The sequence below is a fragment of the Mytilus galloprovincialis genome, chromosome 3 (assembly GCF_965363235.1).
Source record: "Mytilus galloprovincialis chromosome 3, xbMytGall1.hap1.1, whole genome shotgun sequence".
NCBI lineage: Eukaryota > Metazoa > Mollusca > Bivalvia > Mytilida > Mytilidae > Mytilus > Mytilus galloprovincialis.
Genome location: NC_134840.1, coordinates 56,907,754 through 56,929,974, shown reverse-complemented (window position 1 = coordinate 56,929,974; position 22,221 = coordinate 56,907,754). Strand labels below are relative to the sequence as shown.

General features: G+C 34.0%; 1 protein-coding gene across 2 annotated transcripts; it reads right to left on the bottom strand.

The window, feature by feature from the left end:
• Nucleotides 1-10,238: 10,238 nt before the first annotated feature.
• LOC143068409 (uncharacterized) lies at nucleotides 10,239-21,299 on the bottom strand. Of its 2 annotated transcripts, none has more exons than XM_076242424.1 (9): nucleotides 21,230-21,299; nucleotides 20,939-21,091; nucleotides 19,958-20,110; nucleotides 19,357-19,719; nucleotides 17,991-18,107; nucleotides 16,212-16,584; nucleotides 15,466-15,636; nucleotides 13,874-13,971; nucleotides 10,239-13,150 (listed from the first exon to the last, which is right to left on the bottom strand). In XM_076242424.1, exons 1-9 carry the CDS (start codon nucleotides 21,282-21,284, stop codon nucleotides 12,831-12,833), a joined length of 1,803 nt encoding a protein of 600 aa, XP_076098539.1. In that variant the 5' UTR covers nucleotides 21,285-21,299; the 3' UTR covers nucleotides 10,239-12,830. The 2 variants fall into 2 exon arrangements, with proteins under 2 accessions (XP_076098539.1, XP_076098540.1); XM_076242425.1 differs by having other exon boundaries at nucleotides 16,212-16,392.
• Between the last annotated feature and the right edge of the window lie 922 nt (nucleotides 21,300-22,221).

The window sequence follows — 22,221 nt, the reverse complement described above, 5'->3', positions numbered from 1 at the left end:
TATTTCCTTACTTCTAGATCAGAGAAACAATAGATTATAATCTTAATATGGAATACATTTAGTGGGTGACATAACTAATACCTGTAATGGGAATTTAAGTACAGGTATAGGAAAAAGAAACGATAGATAGGTTGTATTATCATTTTGATTTGAATCAATGAAATTGGAGATAAAAGTGCTAAATATATAAAGGCATGTCTTTTACTTTATAGTTGTCTTGAAAATTTTCCTTTATCCATCCTTGAAACAATGAAATTCATTTTAAATTTTTTAAGAATAAGGATTTTAAATGTCGTGTATTAGAAAATAATTGCTCATGTTCTCAGATATGTATAGTTTATGTCACTTTAAAGTCCTGATTTGATTTGATAATAATCATATTGCATTCAATAAGAAGGGTGCTAATACATTCTTTTGTGTTAAACATCTTGTAGATGTTCACATGTATGCAGTTTATCAAATTACTGTTGTTTTTTAACAGACTTTATAACAGTATTTTTATACCTAGGACCTGCTACCTTATGCTGTTACATAATGACACATACTATCTACAAATCATAATATTTAAAGTATTTGATATCAGATATATCAGATCTCTTAATAAGTCAACAACTTTAAGGGTCAAATACTGACAAGCAACATGCAACTGGCAACATATCAAACATGTACTAAATGTACAATATATTGATAGCAGATCTCTGGTGGTCTCTGTAAAATTGATTCTAAGGTCTTTACAACCCCATCAACTCCTAACTTTACATTTTGTTTAAACACTTGGAAGTCCATGTTTTGATAACATGTCTTTTTTATGTTGCTATGTTGCTGTCTTATCTCCTCTTATTTAGTCATATATATACTTGTATCATCAGCCTATTGGAAATAGAGGAGAATGAAGGTCTTATTTCATTTTTTGCTCCTCAACTCTCTATCAAAATTAAGCACTTTTAAAATTATTATAAGAAGCTTCAAAATAGTACTTCATTGATAATAGTTTTGTATTGCTGTCACCATCCCAATTCCCTGGAAGATTGCAACCAGCACAAGATTCCCACAAAGTTTACCATCAGCACCTATTTCCCTCAAGAATAACCATCAACCCCAAATTCCCACAAAGATTGCCATCAACACCAGATTCCCCCAAGGATTACCATCAACCCCCATCGCCACAAATACTGTCATCAACACCAGATTCCCTCAAGGATTACCATCAACCCCCAATTCCCTCAAAGATTGCCATCAACATCAGATTCCCTCAAGGTTTACCATCAACCCCCAATTGCCACACAAATTGCAATCAACAACAGATTCCCTCAAGGATTATCATCAACCTTCAATTCCCTCAAAGACTCTCATCAACACCAGATTCCCTCAAGAATTACCATCAACCCCCAATTGCCACAAAGACTGCCATCAGCACCAGATTCCCTCAAGGATTACCATCAACCCCTAATTCCCACAACGATTGCCATCAACACCAGATTCCCTCAAGGATTACCATCAACCTCCTATTCCCCCAAAGACTGCCATCAACACCAGATTCCCTCAAGGATTACCATCAACCCCAAATTCCCTCAAAGATTGCTATCAACACCAGATTCCCTCAAGGATTACCATCAACTCCCAATTGCCACACAAATTGCCATCAACATTAGATTCCCTCAAGGATTACCATCAACCTCCTATTCCCTCAAAGACTGCCATCAACACCAGATTCCTTCAAGGATTACAATCAACCCCAAATTGCCACAAAGACTGCCATCAGCATCAGATCCCCTAAAGGATTTCCATCAAACCCAAATTGCCACAAAGACTGCAATCAACACCAGATTCCCTTAAGGATTACCATCAAACCCCAATTGCCACTAAGACTGCCATCAACACCAGATTCCCTCAAGGATTACCATCAACCCAAAATTCCCTCAAAGATTGCAATCAACACCAGATTCCCTCAAGGATTACCATCAACTCCCAATTGCCACACAAATTGCCATCAACTCCCAATTGCCACACAAATTGCCATCAACATTAGATTCCCTCAAGGATTACCATCAACCTCCTATTCCCTCAAAGACTGCCATCAACACCAGATTCCCTCAAGAATTACCATCAACCTTCTATTCCCTCAAAGACTGCCATCAACACCAGATTCCCGCAAGGATTACCATCAACCCCCAATTCCCACAAAAGTTGCCATCAACACCAGATTCCCTCAAGGATTACCATCAACCCTCAATTGCCACAAGGACTGTCATCAACACCAGATTCCCTCAAGGATTACCATCAACCCCCAATTCCCCCAAAGATTGCCGTTAGCACCAGATTCCTTTAAGGATAACAATCAACTCTCAATTCCAACAAAGATTGCCATCAACACCAGATTCTCCAAAGGATTACCTTCAACCCCCAATTGCAAAGAAGACTTCCATCAACACCAGATTCCCTCAAGGATTACCATCAACCCCCAATGCCCTCAAAGATTGTCATCAACACCAAGTTCCCCCAAGGATTACCATCAACCCCCAATTGCCACACAAATTGCCATCAACACCAGATTCCCTCAAGGATTATCATCAACCTTCAATTCCCTCAAAGACTGCCATCAACACCAGATTCCTTCAATAATTACCATCAACCCCCAATTGCCACAAAGACTGCCATCAACACCAGATTCCCTCAAGGGTTACCATCAACCTCCAACTCCCTCAAAGACTGCCATCAACACCAGATTCCCTCAAGAATTACCATCAACCCCCAATTGCCACAAAGACTGCCATCAACACCAGATTCCCTCAAGGATTACCATCAACCCCAAATTGCCTCAAAGACTGCCATCAACACCAGATTCCCTCAAGGATAACCATCAACCCCCAATTACCACAAAGACTGCCATTTACACCAGATTCCCTAAAGGATTACCATCAAACCCCAATTGCCACAAAGACTGCAATCAACACCAGATTCCCTTAAGGATTACCATCAAACCTAAATTGCCATAAAGACTGCCATCAACACCAGATTCCCTCAAGGATTACCATCAACCCAAAATTCCCTCAAAGATTGCCATCAACACCAGATTCCCTCAAGGATTACCATCAACGCCCAATTGCCACACAAATTGCCATCAACATTAGATTCCCTCAAGGATTACCATCAACCTCCTATTCCCTCAAAGACTGCCATCAACACCAGATTCCCTCAAGGATTACCATCAAACTTCTATTCCCTCAAAGACTGCCATCAACACCAGATTCCCTCAAGGATTACCATCAACCCCCAATTCCCACAAAGATTGCCATCAACACCAGATTCCCTCAAGGATTACCATCAACCCCCAATTCCCCCAAAGATTGCCATCAACACCAGATTCCTTTAAGGATATCAATCAACTTTCAATTCCAACAAAGATTGCCATCAACACCAGATTCCCCAAAGGATTACCATCAACCCCCAATTGCCAAGAAGACTGCCATCAACACCAGATTCCCTCAAGGATTACCATCAACCCCCAATGTCCTCAAAGATTGTAATCAACACCAGATTCCCCCAAGGATTACCATAAACCCGCAATTGCCACACAAATTGCCATCAACACCAGATTCCCTCAAGGATTACCATCAACCTCCAATTCCCTCAAAGACTGCCATCAACACCAGATTCCCTCAAGAATTACAATCAACCCCCAATTGCCACAAAGACTGCCATCAACACCAGATTCCCTCAAGGATTGCAACCAACCCCAAATTGCCTCAAAGACTGCCATCAACACCAGATTCCCTCAAGAATTACCATCAACCTACAATTCCCCCAAAGACTGCCATCAACACCAGATTCCCTAAAGGATTACCATCAACCCTCAATTCCCCCAAAGATTGCCATCAAAACCAGATACCCTCAAGGATTACCATCAACCCAAAATTGCCATAAAGATTGCCATTTACACCAGATTCCCTCAAGGATTACCATCAACCCCCAATTCCCCCAAAGATTTTCATAAGCACCAGATTCCCTTAAGGATTACAATTAACTCTCAATTGCCACAAAGACTGCCATCTGCATCATATTTCCTAAAGGATTACCATCAAACCCCAATTGCCACAAAGACTGCCATCGACACCAGATTTCCGCCAAGATTAGCATCGACCCCCAATTGTCACAAAGATTGCCATCAACACCAGATTCCCTCAAGGATTACCAACACCCAAATTGCCTCAAAGACTGCCATCAACACCATATTCCCTCAAAGATTACCATCAACTTCCAATTGCCACACAAATTGCCATCAACATAAGATTCCCTCAAGGATTACCATCAACCTCCTATTCCCTCAAAGACTGCCATCAACACCAGATTCCCTCAAGGATTACCATCAACCTTCTATTCCCTCAAAGATTGCCATCAACACCAGATTCCCTCAAGGATTACCATCAACCCTCAATTGCCACAAAGACTGTCATCAACACCAGATTCCCTCAAGGATTACCATCAACCCCCAATTCCCCCAAAGATTGCCATAAGCACCAGATTCCTTTAAGGATAACAATCAACTCTCAATTCCAACAAAGATTGCCATCAACACCAGATTACCCGAAGGATTACCATCAACCCCCAATTGCCAAGAAGACTTCCATCAACACCAGATTCCCTCAAGGATTACCATCAACCCCCAATGCCCTCAAAGATTGTCATCAACACCAAGTTCCCCCAAGGATTACCATCAACCCCGAATTGCCACACAAATTGCCATCAACACCAGATTCCCTCAAGGATTACCATCAACCTCCAATTCCCTCAAAGACTGCCATCAACACCAGATTCCCTCAAGAATTACCATCAACCCCGAATTGCCACAAAGACTGCCATCAACACCAGATTCCCTCAAGGGTTACCATCAACCTCCAACTCCCTCAAAGACTGCCATCAACACCAGATTCCCTCAAGAATTACCATCAAACCCCAATTGCCACAAAGACTGCCATCAACACCAGATTCCCTCAAGGATTACCATCAACCTCAAATTACCTCAAAGACTGCCATCAACACCAGATTCCCTCAAGGATTACCATCAACCCCCAATTACCACAAAAACTGCCATTTACACCAGATTCCCTAAAGGATTACCATCAAACCCCAATTGCCACAAAGACTGCAATCAACACCAGATTCCCTTAAGGATTACCATCAAACCCCAATTGCCACAAAGACTGTCATCAACACCAGATTCCCTCAAGGATTACCATCAACCCAAAATTCCCTCAAAGATTGCCATCAACACCAGATTCCCTCAAGGATTACAATCAACTCCCAATTGCCTCACAAATTGCCATCAACATTAGATTTCCTCAAGGATTACCATCAACCCCCAATTCCCACAAAGATTGCCATCAACACCAGATTCCCTCAAGGATTACCATCAACCCCCAATTCCCCCAAAGATTGCCATAAGCACCAGATTCCTTTAACGATATCAATCAACTCTCAATTCCAACAAAGATTGCCATCAACACCAGATTCCCCAAAGGATTACCATCAACCCCCAATTGCCAAGAAGACTGCCATCAACACCAGATTCCCTCAAGGATTACCATCAACCCCCAATGTCCTCAAAGATTGTAATCAACACCAGATTCCCCCAAGGATTACCATCAACCCCCAATTGCCACACAAATTGCCATCAACACCAGATTCCCTCAAGGATTACCATCAACCTCCAATTCCCTCAAAGACTGCCATCACACCAGATTCCCTCAAGAATTACCATCAACCCCCAATTGCCACAAATAAAAATGAGAATGGAAATGGGGAATGTGTCAAAGAGACAACAACCCGACCAAATAAAAAACAACAGCAGAGGGTCACCAACAGGTCTTCAATGTAGCGAGGAATTCCCGCACCCGGAGGCGTCCTTCAGCTGGCCCCTAAACAAATATATACTGGTCCAGTGATAATGAACGCCATACTAATTTCCAAATTGTACACAAGAAACTAAAATTAAAATAATACAAGACTAACAAAGGCCAGAGGCTCCTGACTTGGGACAGGCGCAAAAATGCGGCGGGGTTAAACATGTTTGTGAGATCTCAACCCTCCCCCTATACCTCTAACCAATGTAGAAAAGTAAACGCATAACAATACGCACATTAAAATTCAGTTCAAGAGAAGTCCGAGTCTGATGTCAGAAGATGTAACCAAAGAAAATAAACAAAATGACAATAATACATAAATAACAACAGACTACTAGCAGTTAACTGACATGCCAGCTCCAGACTTTAATTAAACTGACTGAAAGATTATGATTGCATCATATGAACATCAGGCACAATCCTTCCCGTTATGGGTTTAGTATCATACCATCATAACATATATGAGAAGAACATAACCCGTGTCATGCCAACAACTGTTTTTAGAATAAATGTCTTTAGTTCCGATGCAAAGACCTTATCAGTGACTCAATATTAACGCTTAAATATGCAATCTTTAATGACTTGACAACAGTATCGTAATTATATCCCTTCTTAATAAGTCTATTCAAAGGTTTTGTAAGTTTCTGAGGTGAATACTGACACGTTTGTGCTTTATAAAGAATATTTCGATAAAAAATTGGATGTGAAATACCTGAACGTATTAGAAGTCTGCATGTTGAGCTATATTTACGAATGATGTCTTTATACCGATGATAAAATTTAGTAAATGTTTTGACTAGTTTGTGATATCGAAAACCCTGGTGTAATAATTTTTCAGTAATACATAAATTTCTCTCGTTAAAATCTAAAACATTGTTACATACACGAGCGAATCGTACAAGTTGAGATAAATAAACACCGTAAGATGGTGACAAGGGAACGTCACCATCTAAAAACGGATAATTAACGATAGGAAATGAAAAATCATCCCTTTTATCATAAATTTTAGTATTCAGCTTTCCATTAGTGATATAGATATCAAGATCGAGAAAAGGGCAGTGGTCATTGTTAGTATTAGCTTTATTTAAAGTAAGTTCAACAGGATAAATTTCATTTATATACACACTGAAGTCGTCATTATTGAGAGCTAAAATATCATCCAAATATCTAAAAGTATTATTAAATTTGTTTATCAGATGTTGTTTCGATGGGTCTTTGCTTATTTTTGTCATAAATTGTAACTCATAACAATACAAAAACAGGTCCGCAATAAGTGGTGCACAGTTAGTCCCCATTGGAATTCCGATAATCTGACGATATACGGAATCCCCAAAGCGAACAAAAATGTTATCTAGTAAAAATTCAAGGGCATATATAGTATCAAAGCATGTCCAATTAACATAGTTTTTTGTTTATTGCTACTAAAAAATGACCTAAAAGAGTTCGAACAAATATATTCACATTCTGATTTTTTGAATGCCCATTTAATTCGGTGTGTGAATTTTTTCTTAATGAGAATGTGAGGCATTGTGGTATACAGGGTAGAAAAATCAAAACTTTGAACAGATTCAAAATCACCAATATAAGCATGCAATTTATCAAGTACTTCCAACGAGTTCTTGACACTCCAAAAGTAATTTATTCCACTATTTTCGAAGACTGCCATCAACACCAGATTCCCTCAAGGATTACAATCAACCCCAAATTGCCTCAAAGACTGCCATCAACACCAGATTCCCTCAAGGATTACCATCAACCCCCAATTCCCACAAAGATTGCCATCAACACCAGATTCCCTCAAGGATTACCATCAACCTACAATTCACCCAAAGACTGCCATCAACACCAGATTCCTTAAAGGATTACCATCAACCCTCAATTCCCAAAAATTGCCATCAACACCAGATTCCCTCAAGGATTACCATCAACCCCCAATTCCCCCAAAGATTTTCATAGGCACCAGATTCCCTTAAGGATTACAATCAACTCTCAATTGCCACAAAGACTGCCATCTGCATCATATTTCCTAAAGGATTACCTTCAAACCCCAATTGCCACAAAGACTGCCATCGACACCAGATTTCCGCCAAGATTAGCATCGACCCCCAATTGTCACAAAGATTGCCATCAACACCAGATTCCCTCAAGGATTACCAACACCCAAATTGCCTCAAAGACTGCCATCAACACCAGATTCCCTCAAGGATTACCAACACCCCAATTGCCTCAAAAACTGCCATCAACACTAGATTCCCTCCAGGATTACCATCAAATTCCGATTGCCTAAAAGATTACCATCAGCACCAGATAACCTCAAGGATTACCATCAAACCCCAATTGCCACAAAGACTGCCATCAACACCATATTCTTCAGGGATTAACATCAAACCCTTATTCCTTCAAAGACTGCCATCAACACTAGATTCCCTCAAGGATTACCATCAACCACCAATTCCCTCAAGGATTATAATCAACACCATATTCCTCTTAATTATAAATCAAATAACCATAAAAGCTGTGATCATTGACTTTCTTTTTATCCCCAGTGTAATGTGTTGCTGAGGGGTATGGAAATATGGGGCGTCTGTTAGTGGATCTGTTTGTCTGTCCATCTATCCAGTCTTGTTAGAGTGAGAAGATCACAGGGGTACAATTCTTGACAGATTTTTATAAAACTTCTTTGAAGGATAATATCAGCAATATCTGAGACAAGTATCGGTGGACGATCGACTTTTTCTTTAAAGAGTTATGCACCTTAGAAATATAAAATATGTGCAACGCATTGAACATTGGAACTTTATTTGAACTGTTTTACATTTTGTCATGTCTGCACTTTATACAGATGATCTTATGGTATGAGTTTTGCTCATTGTTGAAGGTTATAGGATGACCTAAAGATGCATTGATAGGCATCATTTAGACTAGAGCTGGTAGATATTTGTCTCATTGGCACTCATACCACATCTCTGTATTTTCATATGAGTGTGCAATCTCACTTTTAATTATTGTCTTGCATTTTGAATTAAATTATTCAAGACAAAAGTATATACTTGGTTGTTAATATTTAGTTATAGATTTGGCCAATTGATAATATTAATAATATCTTTATCCCTGTTTTAAAAGTATGAATTTGTGAGCTAAGCAAAAAAAAACAACAAAAACACAACAACACTTGGAACAAAAACAAAAGTGTGATAAATCCTCTTTCTAGCAATGTAATATTTTGTGTAGGTTGTTTAGGTAATGTGGATACCCTCTCAGTTTCAGAAAATTGCTTTCCGTATTTATTCACCAGTAAAATAAAATATGTCAATGTGAAATAATGTCATCATTCATCCAGTGTTCAAGTGTCATACAAACATATTAAAAAATAAAAGCTCCTTTCACCATTTAACATAAGAATATATTAAAGTCATTCAGGATGTATCTAATTTAGATATAAGTGTCATACATTAAATTTAAGTTCTTTCCTTTTACAGTTAAATTGTATTTTTGAGTTTACAGGGTCACAATATAGAGCGGGGAATGCAATTATCTGTTTTTGTTTTTCAATTAAATCATTTCTCAAATTATAAAATTAAACTGATAAATGTGTGCTCTCTGTATTCTCATTATATTTTAAATGTGCATAATTAAGATATTTTATAAAAAATAAGATGTTGTATGATTACAAATTAGACAATTAACAACCAAGAACTACCACCCTGTTCTGAGACATGAGACAGGACAGTTTAAAATATTTAAAACAGAGAATCAGATTTGTTTAGAAGTATGTAATTTGCTTATCCCTTTCCTCCATAATGACGCCTTTTGACGCCACCCCCTTTACTCAATTGAAATGATGTCTTTTGACACCTGTGTAGTGCCTCAATTGAAACGTATTACCTTCAAAAAATCTGTAACAGACTTTAAAATAAAATTTGTATCCAATATAAAAAGGATATTCATGAGAGTATCGGACTGGAATTTCATTGATGAAATATTTGTTTTTGGCAATGCATTTATACTTAAACCTGATAATTTTTTTTATTGAAAAAATCCTATGTGAATCAAGTATGTGAAAAAGAAAATCCATGGAGGAAAGGGTTAATAGTAATCTGGTGACCTCAGATATTTTTTTAAACATGACATTATGACATAAGAGGGTAACTTATTGGGCCTCCTATTAAGGTAAAAATAAATTCTTTAATTGAATATTTTTCAAGTATACTACTGAAGATCACTGAAGATTTGGAGTCAAACGGTAGTTGCAAAGACCAACTAGTAGTGTAAACCCAAATATTATATTTCATATACTGCACTACAATCTTTAAATGTGTAAATAACAAAAACAAGTAAAAAATAATTAAGTTTAATATAAATAAATTAAACACAAAATAATTCAGTCATAATACATTTAATTTTTAATATCACCTGTGAGACATTTACAAAGTTTATTTTCATTCGAACTCATTCTTCCAGTTCTCATTTTCCAAAAACTCACTTTTGTCATTTCCTTTTATCATCGTCATACATATATACATTTGTACCTATATACATTTTGTACAATTACATAACTATAAATATCATGGAATACTTTACAATAAATGTATTTACATTCATAGTGTTAAAAGTTCATTGTTCTCGATATGTCACTATGTTATAATTAAAGAAATTTTCCTATTTTTCAAATTTAAAAATCAAATTTAGAGAATTCTAACATTATGTTGGATAACACTGATCAGTGAGTCTACTCTTAACAAAAAACAAGTTTATAACAATGTTCTATTTTAAAAAAGAATTAAGAAATTTAGGAGGTTAAAGAGATAGTAATAGTATTCAAAAGTTTTGTTTCTTGTAATGGTCATTTTGTTTTCACGCAAAATTTTGTCATTTAAAAATCCAAATCAGCATATAAAGTTTTTTGAAACATACTTTCACAAATAACTAAGGAATGCTCTATAAAAATAAAGAACCCTTTAACTCTGTGGCCAATAGACTTGCCCTATATTGATACTGCCATTATTTATTAACATATTGTGGCCATGAGTACTGTATCATAATTCTATTTACAAAACAGCTTAGGTTGTATGATGTAAAATTTGGTTAAAATATGTAAAAAATAGAATGTCATGCTCTATTTATTTCTTGGACAACCTCCAACTTTTTAAGCATTATACTAAAATACGGATTATTTACATTTAGCGGAAGAATATGGAAGTCTTATCCACTTTTTTATTTATTTATTTTTCTGAATGGATTATTCCATATCTGATTTAATTGACTTTAATTTTTTGGAAATTTTTATATTATAGAAGTGTTATTAAAAGAAGCCTAAAACATTATAAATTTATTAATACCTTTACATTGATTTGCATATAGAAAGGGAATAACACGCACAAAACAGATATATTCAGTAGAAAAAAAAATCCAATAGATATTTCCATCTTCAAAAATTCCTATTAGTAATTATAAAAATACATTAGAAAATCTTTTACAATAACAAACAGGTAGATTTGTTTTGAACACATTTTATAATACTTTTATAAATATACAATGTAAATTTACATGAGTTGGCAGTGAATTTATAGCATGATGAATGCAGTATTTTTATGCACATGAAAAATTAAACATGTTTTGATATGCACTTGATAAATACATCTAATGTTTTAAATGAAAAACATTGAGAATATTTTAAAATATCTACTTCCTTTATGGTGTAAATTTCCTTATGCAGATATATAAACTTGGAACAACAGTACTTGATTATAGATCCAGTGGCAGATCCAAGGGGGGGGGAGGGGGGGGGTTCCATAGGTTGGAACACCCCTTTTTTGGACGATCAATGTACTTGAATTGGGAAATATAGTTGGAACACCCCCTTTTTAAAATGGCTGGATCTGCCTCTTAGATCACATGTATTTATAACTATTAATTACTTCGCCAACTGCAAAGTGGTTTTTTCAATCCCATGAATTTATCAAAAAGTTGAAAAATAAATTTAAAGATATTTTAAAAACACTAGATAATCAATTTTACAAGTGAATGAAAATCACTTCTTCATTTCATCAAATCCATGTAAAACAATACCAATAGAAGTTACACCATCAGTGGGGGATCCAGAACTTTTCCTAAGGTGGGGGGGGGGGGCTGCTCCAGTCATGCTTCAATTATTCCCTATATAAGCAACCAAATTTTTCCCACGGAAGGGGGGGGGGCAGGGCCCCCCTGGATCCGCCTATGACGATCTTCAATCAATCCTAAATGTTTATGTTGATATTGATACGGAAAAAGATAACTTTTTGTTTTGCCTCAAACCTTACAATTTGATGCCTGTGAAGAGGTATAATGATGATAAATGTATGATATTGGACCATAATGATGATATATATGTATGATATTGGACCATAATGATGATATATATGTAAGGTATTGGACCATAATGATGATACATATAATATTGGACAATAATAAATAATGATGATTGGCTTAAGACTAGAGTCACTTGCTACCCAATTTGAGTCAGATGACACTATTTTTCTTTTAATTTGATACAAAAAAAAGTAAAAGCAACCTTTTATGCTCTAAAAACTTTTATATAGAAAATCAAGTGGCAAATATTCCCATTAGTAATTAAAAAAAACCTCGGAAGAAATCTTCATTATTTTGACATATATTTAATTGACAAACTTTCCATTTTAAAATGAGGGAGAGTCGAAGGGGTCCTGATCCCAAAATTCTGGGCTTAAAAATATGATAGCCCGAGGTCTCGAATTAAAAAAAAAATAAAAATCCTGAATGCCCAAAATTTGAAAAAAGAAATCCCGGATCCCGAAAGGGTCAATCCTGAAATCTTGAGTTGAAAACACCTGATCCTGATGTCCCAAAAAGGTTACCCCATTCTAAAATGCATATGAAATGGGGGATTGAAAAAAAGGTTATTCATATTCCTTATTCACGTTTTGTTTGCTCTTTCCTATTTTTTTTCTTAGACTTACCGGTACAACTTTTGTTTTTTTTGTTTTTTAGTCTTATATCCTTTTTCAATTTTTTAATCAATATTTTTGTTTTTTGTTTGTTTTTTTTTGAAATTGGTAGAAGGTAGAATTGACCTCTTATCTTGCCAGCTTTAGTTATTCTCTTGGATACTAATATTGCCTCTTTCTTTCCTTTAAATAGACACCTGCAGTCTTTTTTAAAGACAACGTTTTTGGATTTTTTCCTGTTGTTTATTTCCCATGTTTTTCCTGTCAAGTAACTAATACTGTAAACTGAAAAAAAAATAGAACCATGTCAAATAGAAATCAGTTTTATTTCTAAATGCTTGCAAGAATACTTGACAGTATCATAAAATTCCTATAAATTTTTAATATTGATGCATAATTTATTGATTGATAGATGACTTTGTCATTCTAAGTTGTAAGATGCTTTATACTGCAAACATGTACTGTGGATTCATAATTATTCATTTGGAACCAATTTTTGTGGATTTTTTGGGTATAGATAAACAACAAATTCAAACGGTCAACGAATTACACATTTTCTACAAGGTTGTATGCAAACATTGGCAAATCCTAAAATTCTCAATCCACAATAAATTGGTACCCATAAAAATAAATGAATCAACTATTTTGTTCTATTTTTTTTTTTAGAACTTGTACAATTATTTGGATTCCTATTATAGATTTTCCGCTCTTCTTGGCATAATTTTACTACAGGATGTGTATTGTGAGGTTTATGTCGTTCAATCTTTAGTGTTCTTTGTTTTGTTGACTATTGATTGTCTTTTCTTAAATATGGTCATTTATGGTGTCTTTCTTCAACTGAAGTTTCTTTAATCCCATCCCTAAATAGCTTCTAACATTTCTTTTTTTATGGTATATATTTATATACATCATATGCTTAATATCATCATTTTGTTTACATGTTACATAATTATTTAGCTTAGTAAGTGGTAGAAAAAATTTTGAGCCTTGATAGTGAAGGATACATACTTTTATATTTACACATATTTGTTTTATTTTTCTTCCAGGTCAGCAATGTTTGGTTGTTTTGAATCCAACTTCTTTGACAGTAATTTGGACAGACACGCCTTTGAGGAAGAAATAAAAAAGACTTGTTGATAGTAATTTATTGAATATATTGAGTAAATATAACAAAAAATGTTATCCATTGTTTGTGAACCAATATGTTCATTTTGTTCCAAATTTGCTTAAAAATACCCATTCCTATTTTGGTGTGGGTAACCACCACTTTTCATTTATATTTTTATAGGATAGGGATATCTTAGATTCAATTATGATCAATGCATGAAGACATTCATCTCTCACCTAGCTTACCACATTCATAAACTGGTTGATTCTTACTTCTTTAAGGGCATACGATACAGTTACACGGAAGGTAATGACGTTGCTAACGTAAAATGTTATTTTCGCGACGTCAAACTATGACATATCGGGAAAAGATGCATTTTTCGACTGATTTTTATCATTCAAACTGATTTAATTTGAAAACGAGTGCATGGACCCCTATTGTTTAAAACAGCAATTTGTTTCATTTTGCAAGGAGATTATGTGACCCAAATTTTATAAAACTGTAAATAGCGCATTTTTTTTAATCTTGATAAACATGCAGCAAAAAATGACGTTTTTTCCTCTATTCATGAACATTTGATAAATATAGAGTTATTTCGGAATAAAAATTGCATAATTTTTAATGATACTTATAAAATACAGAAATTACCGATTATTTAACAAAAAACAATTTGTGTTTATCTTTTAAAACAAAAAAGTTATGTCTTTCTTTCGAAAAAGAAAATACAGACACAAATCTGAATTTTGAGCAAATATACAAAATTTCGACCTCATTTTACTCAAAAAGTAGCACATGAAGGTATATTGTTTATTACATATTTGATTTAATCAGGTAAAAAATAGCCTATATGCAAATTTTCAGCAACTTGTAAATACATGTTCAAAACTGTATCGTATGCCCTTAAGTACGCGGTATACTTATAGATTATCGTTGGTCATCTCAACGACATTGATTTTCTAGCTTGAGCTGGTAGAGAAAAATCGAGAAAAGCAATCGAGTTGAAATGACCAATGATAATCTGTTCATCAGTATTTACCTATGGTGACGTTGTTAATTTCCTTGATAATAGCATGTGTGCTCTTAGTTTCTAGCAATTATTTTTCATTTTACTCTACTGTGCTGAAAATGGTTATTATCAGTCAGTAAGATCAATAAATTTTTTTTGTAAAATAGCAATAACTATCATTTTATACTACTTCCAAATATTCAACTGATAAAACAATCTCCAAATAGATATTTGATTAAATAAGAAAGACATCAAAAGTTCAATGTAGGATAAACTTACCTGGTATTTCAGATAAATAAATTTCTTTATATTTGATAATTTTATTATGTTTTTAAAATCTTTGAGTAGGTTTCACATACAAACTTACGACTTAGATTGATTGTAAGTATACAGATTTGTTCATAATCAATCTAAGACGCAAGTTTTTTTTAGTGTAACTGACTCCTGATAATTAGGACAAATATGTTTCCTTGAAAAGATACATACCCTACCCTGATTTCTCCATGAAGACATTTTTCATTCTTTTTCAAGTAAGATTTTATTCTACAACAGCCTTTTCTCTGGGTTGTTCCATTGACATAAAGTTTATTACGACAACATAGATCTTTATCCTTGTTATATTCTTTTTTTCCACAGTAATGTTTGACATGTTTGTTACTACAAAATAATATTTATTGTAACTTTAAAGCTTCAGTATTGCATTCTTATGTTGTCACTGTTTTTTTCATGATGAGACTGGTTTTTTTATGTTGACACTGTTTTTTTTATGTTGACACTGTTTTTTTTTATGTTGACACTATTTTTTTTATGTTGACACTGGTTTTTTTATGTTGACACTGGTATTTTTAGGCACAGGACGTTAGCTGTAACAGGATAGGACATTTGCACACTACAAACTATGGACATGTCCTTTTTTAAAAATCGCAAAAGTCCTTTAAATTGAAGTGCAAATGTCCATTAAAAAAGTGTAATCATCCTGTGTTTGTTTTGTTTTTTATGTTGATCTGGTTTTTTATTATGATGACTCTTTTATGATTTGTTATTGTTAGATATATTTATAATATTCAGCAATTTTTTTATTTATTTTTATTTAACTTGTTCTTAATTAAATTACCATTAGATTGAACTCTTGTACGGAATATATAAAGAATTCATAAATGATATAAAAATTAAAGAATACAGAAATGAAGGACCCTCTTGTATAGGTTTTTAAATGGTATAAGTATATTTACCATGTTTCCAAATCTATGATGCCATCGTGTTGGCATTCCTGGCATTGAGTATCATAGGATTTAACACCACAGCATTTCCTTTTCTGGAGAGTACCATTTTTAAATAGTATTCCCTGACAACAAAGATCTGTGCTTTTGTTATACAACAAAGGTCCACATCTATATCCCTTTGGAGCAACTCCTAAGGTAAGAGAACATTCAGAATATTTCCTGTTGTATGTTTGAAAGGAACCATTTTTCAGTAAACAGCATTCATCACTGTTAGGCTGTAACTTGACCTGTTGTTCTATTGTATCTCCCTTGCAACACACATATTTTGCTGTGTCCAATTCTCTCCCATCACAGCATTTCTTTGATTTATGCAGAATTGTTCCTGTAAGCCATAACTATTGTATCAGTGGTATATTATCTTTGTTAATTTTTTTAATAAATTTCATTGAGGTCTTTTGTGTGTTGTCATATAAAAAATAAAATCTTTTATGTTTGTGTATTTCAGTTAAAAGCTTGTAATCTTTGAATATGTGCTTGTAATGGTTAATTAAAGACTTCAAGCAACCCTTTCCCCCATAAAAAAATGATTAAAAAACTACCTACCAAACACAAACAAACAAAATACATAGAAAGCATCTTCTTGATATCATTTAATGTTTAAACTTTTTTTTCTCAACAATGAAAAAAAAAAGATTTTGATTAGCCACAAAAATTATCTTTTCCTGCTTTTGTTGATCTGTACTTGATAAAAGGTAATAATGACATATAAAAAAAAAATATCGAGGTTTATGAACACAAAAGGAAGGTTGGGATTGATTTTGGGAGTTTTGGTCCTAAAAGTTTAGGATTTAGGGGGCAAAAGGGTCCAAAATAAAACTTTGATTGATTTCATCAAAAATTAAATAGTTGGGGTTCTTTGAAATGCCGAATCTTACTGTGTATGTAGATTCTTAATTTTTAATCCCGTTTTGAAATTGGTCTACATTAAGGTCCAAAGGGGCCAACATTAAACTTAGCTTGATTTTAACAAAAATTGAATTCTTGGGGTTCTTTGATATGCTGAATTTAAACATGTACTTAAATTTTTGATAATGGTCCCAGTTTTCAAGTTGGTTCAAATCGGGGTCCAAAATTAAACTTTTTTCTTTGTTTGATTTCAGCAAAAATTGAATCCTTTGGATTATTTGATATTCTGAATCTAAACATGTATTTAGATTTTTGATTATAGGCCCAGTTTTGAAGTTGGTCCAAGTCGGGGTCCAAAATTAAACTTTGTTTGATTTCAACAAAAAATGAATATATGGGGTTCTTTGATATATTCTGAATCTAACCATGTATTTAGATTTTTGGTATTTGGGCCCGGTTATCAAATTGGTCCACATTGAGGTCTAAAGAGTCCAAAATTGAACTTGATTTGATTTCATAAAAAATTGAATTCTTGGGGTTCTTTTATATGCTTGATCTAACCATGTATTTAGATTTTGGATATTGGACCATAATAGGTAAATTTCAAATTTAAAAGTTTTAAGTTTTTAAGTTTAAGTTCTTAGACCACATTCATTCTGTGTCAGAAACCTATGTTGTGTCAACTATTTAATCACAATTCAAATTCAGAGCTGTATCAAGCTTAAATGTTGTGTCCATACTTGCCCCAACTGTTTAGGGTTCGAACTCTGTGGTCGTATAAAGCTGCGCCCTGCGGAGTATCTGGTTTTTAAGTATTTGGATCAAAACTGTACAATGAAAGTTTTAATTACTGAGACGTTTTTGTAAGCATATTTTACCAACCTCCACAACAAATTTGATTGAGCAAATCAAATGGTGTTCCATCACAACAACCTTGGATATTTTCATTTATAGATCTGTCTCCACACATTTTTAAAAATGTCTCTGCTGGCATATTTCCTGAAAAATTTAAATCCTTAAAATAAACAGCAAACACAGTATTGTCCTTTTTTTCATCATTCACTTGCACTCGACACCTCAGTGCACTTTATTCCAGAAGTGTATGTATTAGATACTATACAAAGGTAACAAAGAAACAGGCCGGTAACAACCGTTGTCAAATAGTTTTTCTGCACAAGTAGTCTGGTCAAGGTTTGAGACGATAGCCGAGGACCTTGACCTGACTTCAAGTGTAGAAAAAACATTGGTGAGTTGATAGCGATTTTATCTTTTGATTATTATTCACTTATTTCCTGTCTTTTTTTTTTATTGAAATATAAGCGTCAGTAGCATCATTTCTTTACTTTCAGCATTGTCCAAATACTATTCATGTCCATATATTGAACAAAACATTTATTAACCGATAATTTTGCTTAATGAAGGTGGCGGTATGTTCTTTTCTGATTATATCAACTATTTACTTTTCAACGCCAACACCCAAATATTTTTGGTTTGAATAAGCACTATTAAATATACGGTATTCAGAAAATCAGGAATCATGTAGAACATTAATTTGTCATCAGCTTGATCATAGGAAATTTTTTTCTTATAAAATTTGGGATCAAAATTATTTTTTTAGGAGAAAACCATACCCCCCCCCTTTTTGAAGTTAAATATCTGATCCCATAGTGTACTGATAGGAATAGTATTTGACTGGTAATGTATGAAAAAATATATTGATGCTAACGTAAATATTTTGTTTACTAAAAAGACAGAAAATATGTCGGTGAACCAAAAAGATCAAATCTAATTAAAAGTTAACGTGCCCATGAACTCACTGATCATGCACAGAGTGATTCTATTCATAAAAAGTGTCCGTGTAACAGTTCAAAAGAGTCTGTGTATCATCTAAAATGAGTCCGTGTAACACCCGTAAATGTACTGTTTGTATATAGCTCTGCGGGGGGGGGCAAAGTCTTACAAGTTATTTTCGCAGGAATATCCATGCATTTATCGTCGTGAATGTACATGAAATATTTGCCACTGGACGTTAAGTGACCAACAATCAATCAATCAATCCATACATTTAAACAGTAGTACAACATTTTCATAGTTTTTATACAAACAATTCTTTGTTTCAGTTTATATTGTAGCTTCATTACATACACAGGGACACATAATGCAATTGTAAATATGTTTAATGGTTAGAACTTTGCAGTAATTGGTATTTCCAATAGAGTAAGACTCTGGATATTTTACATAGCATTACCTATAGGAACGAGCTGATTATTATCGCATGTCATGGTATTTTCTTTAGAGTTGTAAGTAGTTGTACCACAACAAGCGTCATCATTTACAGTTGTCTTATTTATTAGTTTCCTAAGTTTTCCATGGCAGCAAATTTTGGTTTCATTTGTCAAGTATTTCTCCCCGTAACACGTCTCTTGTCCGAGTAGAAGAATGATATCCGGATCCCGCTCGTCACACCAATGGGTTGAATTGTTATACGTTTCAATACCACAACATGTTCTTGCAGGATTTAAAGAAATGTCGTGCAGCTTGCCGTTACAACACTTTTTATTGTTGTTATCGTTGAGCAATTTTCCACAGCAGCTGTGACGATTTTTATCACCTGAAATTTATATACCTTTTACTTTTCAAAACCAACTACAGAGAGCACCAAATTACAGGTTTAACATTTTTAGGGTGACAATTTGTATTTTGTAATAGATAAAGATGTTGAAACGATTGAGAGGAGTTTCAAAATTTTTACCAACAGCCTGCTTCACTTAGTTTTTTTCTACTCAAATCGCATGAAATATCATTTATACACGTAGATTAAGAGAACAAACATTTAAATATGTACATACCATGCTTATGAAATGTATTGTCACAGCACACGCCTTCTGTTTTCGGATGGAATTTGTTGTCACAACATATATCGGCTTCCAGGTCAATATCAATGTTGTTCCGTACCACACTTCCACAACACGTCTGTTCATATCGCTTATAGACGTGGATATCTATTGAAAACGGGCAATTTAAAATCATTACAATTAACGTTAAACATGCCTTACAAGCATTATTTCAATATTAATTAGTTCAAAACCAAGCATATATTCATAAATTTTTATTATACCTTTGCTGCCTATGCCTTTGCTGTTAAGTCTTTGTGAATGTTAGTCGACTGAAAGGGGGGGGGTGGGGGTTGCAAAATTATACAAAGACAAATAAGCATCAAGACATAAAAAAAACCCGGAAACTCTGTAGTATTAATGCCCTAGAAACACTGTAGTATTAATGCCCCTGAGCTTCGTCAGTTACGCTACTAACTACATGTATTTCATCAGCGTGAAAATAATTGGAAATTTTTATATTACGACTTGTAAATATATCTACTTTTCAATTATTATCATATGATTGATTGATTGTGTAGGTTGCTTTACGTCCAGTGGTAAATATTTCATGCATTTTCAGGGCGAGATAATTATCCAATTAAAAATTTAAAGATGAATTATTCCTATTTAGAAAAAAAGGATATATGTAAATTAGTTTCACGCTCGGATAGCTTATCGTAATTAATGAAGAGGTAACATGATGCTCATTATTAATTATTTGTCTTTGCATAGTATATTTAAAACATACCAACAATTGTTTACTTTATTTCAAAATGCATTTCGCTATCTTTCTACTTCTGAATTATGAAAAACGTATAATGTCCAAGTTTCGTTATAAGTTATTGTAATCACGACAGTTAAATTTGGACTACTGTGAATGTTTAACATCGTTAAGACAACCCAACTATAATTTAACTAATAAAATACTTGGTTTAAATTAAAATAAAATCTTACCGGCACAGCATTCATAATCTATATGATCTCTCGATCTGTCATATATCTTTGTTCCGCAGCACGCACTCGTTGTTGTATTGTATACCACTTCAGCGCAGCACCCAGACGTTGGTTTTTCGTATTTAACTAGATTACACCAATATTTTCTTGCGTCTAAATTGTGATTGAAAGAAATTTTAATGCAGTTGTATAAAAAAGACAGAAATTGACCAGTGAAGTACATGTATTTGAAAAAGATTAGAAAAGTTCTAGAATATTTTACTACTTATAATAATGCAAAATGTTCCTTACCACATATTCCCAACAAAAGAAAGATAATTAGCATCTTGGACGATAAAGATTTCATATTGATATAAGTTTTTAGTTAGTATTATCAGATTTATATTGGCATAAAAAATTGGGAATTTCTAAATTACGAGTAACTTTCTATATATATCGATGAAGTGTAGGCTTCTGTGATCTGACATTAACACCTTTATATAACATGGGGATTATCCACAATATTTTTAAAGTGAACCTCGGCATGTTGGGTAAATTTGATACGAATTTGGAATTAATAAAACCAAATAAATATAGTACCAATGAGTTGAATTAAAAAAAAATCCGATGCAGGTTTTAAAATACACACGAAAGGGGAGATAACAAAATGATAAAATCAAGTTTTTTTCAAGCTGTGAAGATTGTTTTTTTATTAAAGGTTACAAGCAATGATAGTTTTAAGTACAATATGGTAATACTGAACCATTTCCCCCCAAATTCCCTACCTGTATCAAATGCTTTAAAGCAAAATACTAATATTAAAATTAGACTGTAATGTTGCATCCTGCACATTTTTAGTTGAAGTGAATGCTGCATATTGCAACCATTTGCTTTTTATAGCGGAATTGACGGAATATGAAAAAATCCGCTGCGTGATATTTTTTATTTCTGTTCATAAAGGGGCTGCTTGATAAATATAGAATCGGGTTTCCTTGAGCCTACACAGTGAATTTATAGCAATCTCGTACATCAATACGTCATGCAAGATAAATCTAAAATATTTAAACTAAATAAATTTCAATTAAAACAATGTCTACACACCTATATGTCTTGATGATATAGGTAGACTTATAAGACATCTTGAAAACAAAATGGTACGTAACTCTTCAAACACACTTTCACAGCAGTATTTATGAATAATTCACCAGTATGTAACTTTATTTCGCAACGAATCTTGAAATACGACAGTGTATATGTTAATAACCGATGCAGTGGATATTCTTAAGCGCTTATGAAAGTTTGAC

What these genes read in the sequence shown, in the direction of transcription:
- LOC143068409 (XM_076242424.1), bottom strand. Translation starts at nt 21,284, where the DNA reads ATGAAATCTTTATCGTCCAAGATGCTAATTATCTTTCTTTTGTTGGGA. An exon ending in TAATCAGCTCGTTCCTATAG is followed by an intron (nt 18,108 to 19,356) that starts GTAATGCTATGT and finishes TAAATTTTTCAG; the next exon opens with GAAATATGCCAGCAGAGACA. An exon ending in CATGGAGAAATCAGGGTAGG is followed by an intron (nt 13,972 to 15,465) that starts GTATGTATCTTT and finishes TCTTCCTCAAAG; the next exon opens with GCGTGTCTGTCCAAATTACT.